The sequence below is a fragment of the Octopus sinensis genome, unplaced genomic scaffold, assembly GCF_006345805.1.
Source record: "Octopus sinensis unplaced genomic scaffold, ASM634580v1 Contig15846, whole genome shotgun sequence".
Classification (NCBI taxonomy): domain Eukaryota; kingdom Metazoa; phylum Mollusca; class Cephalopoda; order Octopoda; family Octopodidae; genus Octopus; species Octopus sinensis.
Window position 1 is genome coordinate 12,501 of NW_021833951.1, and position 11,730 is coordinate 24,230.

Consider the following 11,730-nt stretch of genomic DNA (forward strand, 5'->3'; position numbering starts at 1 on the left):
AGATAGATAGATAGATAGATAGACAGACAGACAGATAGACAGACAGATATGTGTGAGACAGTGAGAGAGAGATAGGTAGAGAGAAAGAGAGAGAGATATATATATAATGAGTTTGCCGCGGTTTTTTTCTCAATCAAGAATTAATTAATTGATGTTGTATGCCATGAAATGTCGTGAAAGATATAAATTATTTATTTTATCCTATCTTTAGATTTACGCACACGAATAACAATGATATTGAAAAGAGAAAGCCGATGAGACATTAACCGGTACGATGTTTTATAAGATATAGTTACGATGTCTGTTTAATTCATCGTTGCCATTTAGTTTACAGACACCAACCAAACTACTAAGTACATATACACACATACATACATACATACATACATATATATATATATATATATAAGAAAAAATAAGGTATTCAGAGATCTGGATGGTTGTACATACATATATATATATATATATATATATATATATATATACCTATACAAACTTGTATATATATACATACATATATATATATATTATATATATATATATATTATATATATATATATATATATATATATATATATATATATAATATATATATATATATATATATATGTATGTATATATATACAAGTTTGTATAGGTATATATATATATATATATATATATAAGTACTAAGCTTACAAAGAATAAGTTCTGGGGTCGATTTATTCTACTAAAGGCGATGCTCCAGCATGGCCGCAGTCAAATAACTGAAACAAGTAATAGAATAAAAGAATAAAAGAATATAATGCAATTGAAATTATTACATTGTATATTATGCACTTTATTTCCACTATTATTACATAACACACACACACACAACCACACACACACACACACGCACACGCGCGCGCACACACATAATACAAAGGTAGCGAGCTGGCAGAATCGTTAGCATACCGAGCAAAATGCTTAGCGCCAAAATGTCTAGTGGCCTTTACGTTCCAAGTTCAAATGCCACCTAGGTCAAATTTGTCTCTCATTCTTTCGAGGGCGATAAAATAAATACCAGTTATTAACCCATTTTCCCCCAAAAAATTGAAACCAATATATGTAGGGCAAATCAAATTTGAAAACTTATTCTTTCTAGGCTGTCTGGTATTAGTCCACGGCTCGGTGGTTGAGGCGCCTTGATCTACGGAATACTAAGTTCATTGTGAAAAACTATCAACTTAGTAGGCAAAATATTTAGCTTACATTCGCACCCGTCAGCGTGTCAACATGCTAACCATTGAAGAACGTACGTCTTTAGTTGAATGGGTGTTTCGAGCTGGAAACAAATACACGGATACTGTGAAACAGAAGTTCAGTGAAACTTTCCCAAATATTGTTGTTCCACATCGTGACACTGTGCAGGATTTGATAGGAAAATTTAGAAATACAGGCTCAGTGGAAGACGCAGCAAGAAACGGTAGGCCTACTGTTCTTTCGGACGAAACACTCTCCAATATTTCTGATAAACTGTTGGCAAGCCCGTCAAAGTCCTGACGCAAATTGTCACAGGAAACTGAAATAAGCCTAAGAAGTGCTCACATGAATAGTAAAAAAGAAAATAAATTTCATGTATTGAAAATGAAGGACGACACTTTCAAAACCTCTTAAAGTTTTTTAAAGTCTTCTAAAGTCTAATATATTCTTTTGTAGTCTTAAACCATCTTGTGAATATTTATTTTGCAATAAAATACTTACTAAGGAGAGACTTTTTGAACACCCTATAGATAGCCATTACCTGCCGAGTTGACAGAATGTCTAATTGCAGTTCAATAGATTCAGAGCTCATATTGTGTACTACGATGTGTTGTTGGATGTTTCACTCTTTATTCTTTTCTACTCTTGGCACAAGGACCGAAATTTTGGGGTTGGGGTGCCAGTCGATTAGATCGACCCCAACACGCAACTGCTACTGAATTAATCGACCCCGAAAGGATGAAAGGCAAAGTTGACCTCGGCAGAATTTGAACTCAGAACGGCGTGCAAACGTTTCTTATTTCTTTACTGCTCACTCGTGGCTAAACATAGAGGGTACAAACAAGGATAGACAAAGAGATAAAGTCGATTACATCGACCCCAGGACGCAACTGGTACTTAATTTATCGACCCCGAAAGGATGAAAGGCAAAGTCGACCTCGGCGGAATTTGAACTCAGAACATATCGGCAGACGAAATACCTATTTCTATACTACCCACAAGGGGCTAAACAGAGAGAGGACAAACAAGGACAGACAAAGGGATTAAGTCGATTTTATCGACCCTAGTGCGTAACCGGTACTTATTTAATCGACCCCGAGGTAAAGTCGACCTCGGCGGAATTTGAACTCAGAACGTCAAGACAGACGAAATACCTATTTCTTTACTACCGAGAAGGGGCTAAACACAGAGGAGACAAACAAGGACAAACAGACGGATTAAGTCGACTATATCGACCCCAGTGCGTAACTGGTACTTAATTTATCGATCCCGAAAGGATGAAAGGTAAAGTCGACCTCGGCGGAATTTGAACGCAGAACGTAACGGCAGACGAAATACCGCTAAGCATTTCGCCCGACGTGCAAACGTTTCTGCCAGTTTGCCGCCTTGTTTAACTCTCTTATTATCTTGTAAATGACACACCAGATCGTGGTAGGCAACGGAGGAACTGCTTGGTTAATAAACATACGGTGCAGGTTCGAACCTATTTACCTCCGCAGACAGCATATCTTTTATCGTTTACTTGTTTCAGTCACTGTGGCCATGCTGGGGTTCAGCCTTGAAGGATTCAGTCGAAGGAATCGCCTTCAGCACTTAATTTTTAAATTTGGTACCTTTTCCATTGGTCTCTTTAAAGGAAGTGCTAAGTTATACGAGCATAAGAAAACAAACACCAGTTCTTAAGCAAAATGCAGAGACAAATATAAACGAAAAGCTACACGCACACACGCGCACACACACACACACACACACACACACACACACACACACACACACACACATATATCTTTTTGAAAAGTTTTTCTCGAAGCACTCACTTAGAAAAAGTTGAAGACTACTAGTGGGACTTGAATTCACGTCTCCTTCGATTTTTTCTATCCAAAAGGGAATTTCACCCCAATATCAACAGACTATTATCTGTAGAATTTATGTGTGTGCTTCGAGATACACTGGTCAAAAAAAAAAAAAAGAATTATTTCACGTTCTCACAAAGTTTTTTTAAAAACTCATTTGCCGTCAATGACATCCGATTCTCGCTGGTAAGACAAAAATTCTGAAATTGAGACAAAATTTCGAAGGATAGCTTTAGTCCAATTGTAGGAACATTTCTGGTCTACAGGACATGTGGGTTCGAGTCTCCCGAACAGCCTTCGACTTCGAGATTCTCTATTCTACCTCACCAAATTATTTCACGTTCTCTCGAAAGTTAATAAAAAGAAATTCCTATGACGTTAACAATATCTGTCTGTTTATCTATCAATCTGATCGTTGTCCCTATTTTTCTTTTGCTTTGTTTTCGCCCCCATTGGAAAAGAAAAACTCTACATTGTAATTGTCCCCTCTGTATCCAGCCCTGTGTGGCCAATAAAGAAAGTTATCAATCTATCTATCTATCTATCTATCTATCTATCTATCTATCTATCCCTCTCTGTCTATCTATCTATCTATCTATCTATCTATCTTCTATCTATCTATCTATCTATCCATCTCTGTCTATCTATCTATCTGTCTATCTATCTATCTATCTATCCATCTCTGTCTATCTATCTATCTGTCTATCTATCTATCTATCTATCCATCTCTGTCTATCTATCTATCTATCTATCTATCTATCTATCTATCTCTATCTATCTATCTATCTATCTATCTATCCATCTATCTATCTATCCATCCATCTCTGTCTATCTATCTATCTATCTATCTATCTATCTATCTATCTATCTATCTATCTATCTATCTATCTATCTATCTATCTATCTATCTATCTATCTCTGTCTATCTATCTATCTATCTATCTATCTATCCATCTCTGTCTATCTATCCATCTCTGTCTATCTATTTATCTATCTATCTATCTATCTATCCATCCATCTATCTATCTCTATATATATACATACATACGTACATATATACACATGCGCACACACACGCATATACACGCGCGCACGCACATACACACCCACCCGCATACCCGCACAAACGAACACACACAGGTATATGTACGACGAGTTACAAAACAGGTCTTTAGTCTCAATGCATTACAGAAGATGGTGGGAGATTTTTGAAAATCGGAAAGTGCGAGCAAAATGGTTATCTCAGCAACTGACACTCGATTTTAAGTCAATAAGGAAATACTTTTTTTTCCAGCCTGGTGTTAAGGGGATAGGAACGAAGATTCAGTACATGTAATGGTATCATGAATCATCAATCGGCTCAGAATGCCATGGGAATTGGTTTTGAGGACAAAGAGGGTGTCATTCTCCTTGATTTTCTGTAACGTAGGGAAGCACTCCGTCGGTTACGACGACGAGGGTTCCGGTTGATCCGAATCAAACGGAACAGCCTGCTCGTGAAATTAACGTGTAAGTGGCTGAGCACTCTACAGACACGTGTACCCTTAACGTAGTTCTCGGGGATATTCAGCGTGACACAGAGAGTGACAAGGCCGGTCCCTTGAAATACAGGTACAACAGAAACAGGAAGAAAGAGTGAGAGAAAGTTGTGGTGAAAGAGTACAGCAGGGATCACCCCCCCTGCCGGAGCCTCGTGGAGCTTTAGGTGTTTTCGCTCAATAAACACTCACAACGCCCGGTCTGGGAATCGAAACCGCGGTCCTACGACCGCGAGTCCGCTGCCCTAACCACTGGGCCATTGCGCCTCCACGGTGCTGTGAATAGCGAACGATACACTGAGATTCTCAAAAAGCTTAGAGAAGCCATTAGGAGGAAGAGACCAGGCAGGGGTCTAAAAACGATGCACCATTCATCATGATAATGTGTGACCACGTAGGTCTTTGGGAACAAATCAGCCAAATTGGTCTGGTCAGTGCCTATTCCCTACCCACAACCGTACATACTGTGTGATGACGTCAGCAGCTGGACGTCAGCAGCTGGGTGCGTTGACCGGAAGCTGGGGCAACCGGAAGGGGTCAGCCGTCAGGCGTGCGCAGGAAGCGGTCAATTGGCCCTTCCCAACGTGGGTCGTGCAGGTGACAAGACGTGTGAAGACGTCGCTAAGGGTTTGGGCTAGCAGCTGCTATCGTTAGTGTTCGGGTTGGGGCTGTGTTGAAGGACTAGTTATCTGGAGGGTCTCCGTCACTAAGAAGAGAAGGTAGGTGCCTTTATATTCAAATCGCGCACACACTACACATACGTTGAATTTATTAAACAGGATTCGAGAAATGGGTTCAACGATGGCACGAGTACACCACTTGTGATGGGGACTAAATAGAGTAGTATCCTTGGAAATAGAAAAGAAATCAGTTAATAAAATAGATATGTTTGTATTTGTATTGCTTTTGGTAGAAATCTCGCACATACATACGTAATCACGTACGTACATACATAGATGTATAAAGTCAGGCAGTCAAATATTGCGTGACACAAAGCCGTTAAGACATTCGGCTTAACCGTTTAAACAGAGATAAAATTTAGTTGGTATTTATTTCGTCAATTTCGGAACAACAACAAGCAAAAACACCCCTGAAATATGTTGCAAAATTTAAATCATTAACGCATAAAATTTTTATTTCGTTCTATACGTAAGGACAATAAAATAATAATAATAATAATAATAATCTTTTCTAGCGATTTTCCTTGCTTGGTAAATACGATTGTCCAAGTCAGGACTGTAGAATAAGTAGATGTATTATTACTATTATTATTATTAATATTATTATTATTATTATTATTAATAATAATAATAAAATAATAATAATAATAATAATAATAATAATAATAATAATAATAATAATAATGGGAGAGCATCATAGCCATGTGTTGGGGGAGCATCATAGCCATGTAATGAGGGAGCATCATAGCCATGTGTTGAAAGGAATTCTTGGAGGTTTGGATAATTCACCTTTGGAAACATGAGTGGTTCGTTCAAAATCCTTAAACAATCCATGTTCAGGGACCTGTTGAGCAGGATGGGCCACTCGACCAAAAGAAAATTCTAACTGGGGCCCTACCTGTAAGGTCACGTGCTGTTTATCTTGATATGAGACCACCATCTCTCGTACATTTGGTTGTGATGCATGTGCCTAGTGTACCCATATCAGACGGGGTAGTCATGATGGGTATACTGGGCTTCGTATATGTCACTTTGATGGCAGGCACTGCTCTCTCTCAATAATAATAATAATAATGATAATAATAACAATAATAATAATAATAATAATAATAATAATAATAATAATAATAATAATAATAATAATAATAAATGCCCTGATGCAGTACCAGGCAGTGGCTCTCATGGCTTCTGATCTTAACTGATTGGAAGTGTTATCATGTACATTGTTTTGTCTTGGTATAAAAGATGGGCTACAGCAAATATTCTGCTCAATACCACAGATTTGCTTGTCAGTTGTTTGACCTTAACCAGTTGAGCATGTCCCTTAGTGGCTGACGATATGTGCATCTCTGATCACGAGCAGAAGTAGTGGGGGAGCATCATAGCCATGTGTTGAGAGGAATTCTTTGGGGTTTGAATAGTTCACCTCTGGAAACATGGGTGGTTCTTTCAACATCCTTAAACAACCCTTATTCAGGGACCGTTTGAGCGGGATGGGCTACTCAACCTGAAGAAAATTCTAACTGGGCCCCACCTGCAAGGTCATGTGCTGTTTATCTTGATATGAGATCACCATGTCACGCACATATGGTTGTGATGCATGTGCCTGGTGTACCTTTATCAGACAGGTAGTCATGATGGGTATATTGGGCTTCGTATATTTTACCCCAGTGTCACTTTGATGGCATGAACTGCTCTCTCACTCAATAATATTAATAATAATAATAATCCTTTCTACTATAAACACAAGGCCTGAAATTTGGTGGATGGGGCTAGTCGATTACATCGGCCCTAGTGTTTAAGTGACTCTTATTTCTTATATCTAGAGAATAAAAGGCAAAATTGACTGTGGCGGAATTTGAACTCAGAACGTAAAGACAGACGAAATGCCACTAAGCATTTTGCCCGGCGTACTTACGATTCTGTTAGTTCGCTGTCTTAAACAACAAGAAAGATAATAAACATATGTGCTTACCTCGGATCGCCATCGTGCTGAATGGCCGGGGAAGTTAAATATTTTGGTTTTATACCCGTAGAAGCATATCCGCCAAGAAAACTTCAATCAATATTAGCCAATGACATGGTTTAATTTTTATCTTACACCTCATATTTCAATAACGGTGGAGATATTCAAATAAACACAGGATCATGTATGCAAATATGACAAACAAACAAACAAACACACACACACACATATATAGACACACACAACAAGATGAAATAGATAAAAAGGACATGGTTGTATACTTCACATGCACACATACATATGTACATATACGTGTTTCTATATGTGTGTATGTGTGTGTGTGAAATTATACATGTGCATATAACACACACACACACTCTCTTGTTGTAACTACCCCCCTCTCTCTCTCTCTCCATCTCTCTCTTTCCCTGTCTATATATATATATATATATATATATATTAATAATGAAGGGTACGCGAGATAACACCAGCATGCCAAAATAGCAGTCGAAAACAATTAACGACCGCAAATTTTCACTAAAACACAAAGGTGAAATTCTGGGGGAATTTGTCATTTCTTTTCTGTTTTTTTACCAATGTAACCAGGTATGCCCGAGGGCGCGGTGATACCCTCTGACTCTCACTACCTTGCTATACTTGTGTAAATAAATGTACTGTGTGTGTGTATACATATATATATATATAATATATATATATATATATATATAATATATATATATATATATATATATTATATATATATATGTTTATATATGTATGTATATATATGTATAAATATCTATATATGTATAAATATATATATATATATATATGCATATATATATATATATGTATAAATATATATATATATATATGTATATATATATACATATATATATGTATTTATGCATATATATATGTATATATATATACATATATATATGCATATATATATGCATATACATTTATATATGCATATATATGTATATATTTGCATATATATATGTATATATATATGCATATATATATACATGCATATACGTATATATATATATGCATATACGTATGCATATATATATATATATGCATATATGTATATATATATATATATATATCACTTTGATCACTTTGACCGACCAGTCCGTCAGGCGTCCATTTGACACCGCTGATCACAGCACGCTGTCCACTCCTCTCTGGATCGCGCCTTTCTCATCCACGTAACCCCAATCATCCTCCTGAAATCGTAATTCCACCGTCGTGGAGGTCTTCCGGGTGGTCTTTTCCCCTCACGCGGGTACCACTCGACAACTGCGTGCGTCCACCGATTATCGGTGAGCCGGGCAACGTGTCCAGCCCATCTATACTGGCTGCGTGTATACTCTGCGATGACATCTCTCACGCCGGACTTCTTTCTGATGGTCTTGCTACTTATGTGCTCTCTCAACGAGATACCAAGCATTGACCTTTCCATGGCTCTTTGAGCCGTTGCCAGTCTTTGCTCTTCTCTCTTTGTGGTAGCCCATGTTTCACTACCATATAACATTGCAGGCAGAACTGCACTGTTAATGAGGTTGGCGCGGGTGGTCCTGCCCAACCTTCCCTTGAGCACATCCCTTATGCCATTGAACGCCTTCCATCCGGCCCTTACTCTCCGTGAGATCTCCTTTTTGATATCCCGGCGCATATTACTTCCTGTCCCAGGTAGACATATTCTCTCACCTCCTCTATTTCATCACTGCCGATCACCATTCGACCTGTTGGTACTTGTTTGACCGCATGAACTTTGTTTTCATGCGGTTCATATAATCGCATGAACCGCATATATATATATATAATATATATATATATATATATATATATATATAATATATATATATATTATATATATATAATATATATATATATATATATTTATATATGCATATATATGTGCATATATATATGTATGTGTATATTTTTTCTTTGTAGTTTCAGCTCAGAGCTGTGGCCATGCTGGAACACTTCCGTTTTGCTACACTGTTATTACCGAGAGTCTCCTCTAATATGTGGCATTTGGTGAAGAATGGAGTTTGATGTAGCTACCCTCATTTGCACCTCTTACCGTGGATTAGGTTCGTCTGGTCCAGAAAGAGGTCCTTGATTTAAAAACGCCTACATCTACTTTGTGCAGGTTCATCAGACTCTTTGGGAGAATATTAAAAAGCCGTGGACTCCTGAAATCTAGGCTGTTGTAGTAACTGGTCCTGAAGCGCGATGGCGTTGCTGGGATCTTTGGCACTGTGCAGTGTCGACCCGTTCTGGCATTGGTGTAGCTTTCAATACCAAAATTTGGCAGAATTCTTTCTAGGATCTTCCAGATATATATTACTGCATATATCTCCCGCCTTCGCTCCAGGGACTAGAGTCTTAGCTGTTTCAGCCTTTCCCAGTAGCACGAGGTGTTGTAAAGAGACGATCTTCTTTGTGAAGCTTCGCTGGATTGCTTCAAGGTCCGCTGTTAATTTTACACTGTTGGGTGACCGTAGCTGGGAGCAGTAATCCAGGCGGCTGAGGATGAATGTCCTCCAGAGGACCGTCATGGTTCCCTCCTCTCTGATCCTGAAGATTCTTAGGATCCATCCAGCCAGTCATCTACACTTGAAAAGAGGTATCATCACTCATGTCGATACCCAAATCCCTCACTGATTTAAGTTCTGGGATTGTAATTCCCTGTGAACCAGTGTACCGAGTAAGTTTCATATTCAGTTTTGGACGCTGGTAGCGCAGGGCTTGGAATTTTTGAGTATTACACTGCATATTATTATTCTCAGCCTATCTGTAAATTGAGTCCAATTCCTGCTGCAGATGTGCAACATCGCTGGGTTTCTGTATTTTCTGCAAGACTTTCGTATCGTCTGCGTATCTAGCAAGGGTGACTATCCGGGCAGTTGAGGGCATATCTGAGAGGGCCACCATGAAAAGCAGTGGTCCCAAGACAGAGCCCTGTGGAACACCGCCCACTCTTTGTGTTTTCATTGAGGGGGCTCCATTGGCCACTACTGCCTGACTACTATCTTTCAGAAAATCATGTAACCACTCTCCAAGTTTTCCAGCTATGCCGAGATCACGCAGTTTGTGACATATCATACCAAGATCCACTTTATCAAAATTTTTTGCAAAATCACGGTATATTACGTCCACATTTGAGTTGTTGAGTAACTGCCTCAACACACAGTCATAATGTTGTAAGAGCTGGGTCAGGCAGCTCCTACCTGGGCGAAAGCCATGCTGGGTATCACTCAGCAAGTTGTTTTCTTCAAGGAATGCAATTAGTTTCCCTCTGACTATCCGTTCCATGACTTTGCTGATGTGTGAAGTCAGAGAGATAGGCCTATAGTTTTGGGCATGGGCTCTGCTTCTCCCTTTATGGATTGGGCATATTATTCCCCCCTTCAGCTTGCTTGGCAGTCTGTCATATGCAAGAAAGCTCTGGAAGAGAATCTGGAAGGGTTTTCCCAGGGCTTGCTTACACGATTTGAAGTGGATTCCTGGGAAAGCATCAGAAACAGCAGGAAACCATCAGGACCTGCAAATATATTTTTAATTTATACATACATATATATGTGTGTGTGTGTGTGTAAATATATGTGTAAATATATATATATATATATATATAGTAATATTTGACAATTATTCGGTAGCCGTGATATAATATATACATATAATAATGTTAATATTATATATATATATATATATATATATATATATATATATTATATATATATAATATATAATATATATAAATAATATATATATATATAATATATAAATAATATATATAATATAAATATAATATATATATTATATAAATATATATGTATATAATATATACATAATATATATATATATATTTACCTAACCTTTTTTTTACCTAACTTTTAACATCGTCTCCGTCGAAATAGTCACCTTGCGAAGCAATAAACGAGTCCCAGCGGTCCTGCCACTTTTGGAATCCGACCTGGAAGTCGTTTTCCTTAAATGAAGCGAGAACCTTTTGCGATTTGCTCTTCATCTCGACAACGGTGTTAAAACAGCGACCTTTCAGCTGCATTTTCATCTCGGAGAAGAGACAGAAGTACGCAGATGCTAAATCTGGCGAATAGGGTGGGTGCAGAAGTGATGCCATGTTGATTTGGCGAGAAATTTACGAGTAATGAGAGCTCAGTGACATATATATACATATATATATTAGAGCGGCGAGCTGGCAGAACTGTTAGCACGCCGGGCGAAATGCTTAGCGGTATTTTGTCTGCCGTGACGTTCTGAGTTCAAATTCCGCCGAGGTCGACTTTGCCTTTCATCCTTTCGGGGTCGATTAAGTAAGTACCAGTTACGCACTGGGGTCGATATAATCGACTTAATCCGTTTGTCTGTCCATGTTTGTCCCTTCTGTGTGTAGCTCCCTGTGGGTAGTAAAGAAATAGACAGGG

General features: G+C 38.2%; 1 protein-coding gene across 1 annotated transcript in view; it reads right to left on the bottom strand.

Moving 5' to 3' along the window:
• The window catches only part of LOC115230589 (macrophage receptor MARCO-like), a gene marked incomplete at its 3' end in the record, with an annotated part of 22,182 nt that extends 10,870 nt beyond the window's left edge, over nucleotides 1-11,312 (bottom strand). The window contains exon 1 of the mRNA XM_029800729.1: nucleotides 11,177-11,312. Within this exon, the coding sequence (XP_029656589.1) occupies nucleotides 11,177-11,312 (136 nt within the window). The remainder of the gene's footprint in view (nucleotides 1-11,176) is intronic.
• Between the last annotated feature and the right edge of the window lie 418 nt (nucleotides 11,313-11,730).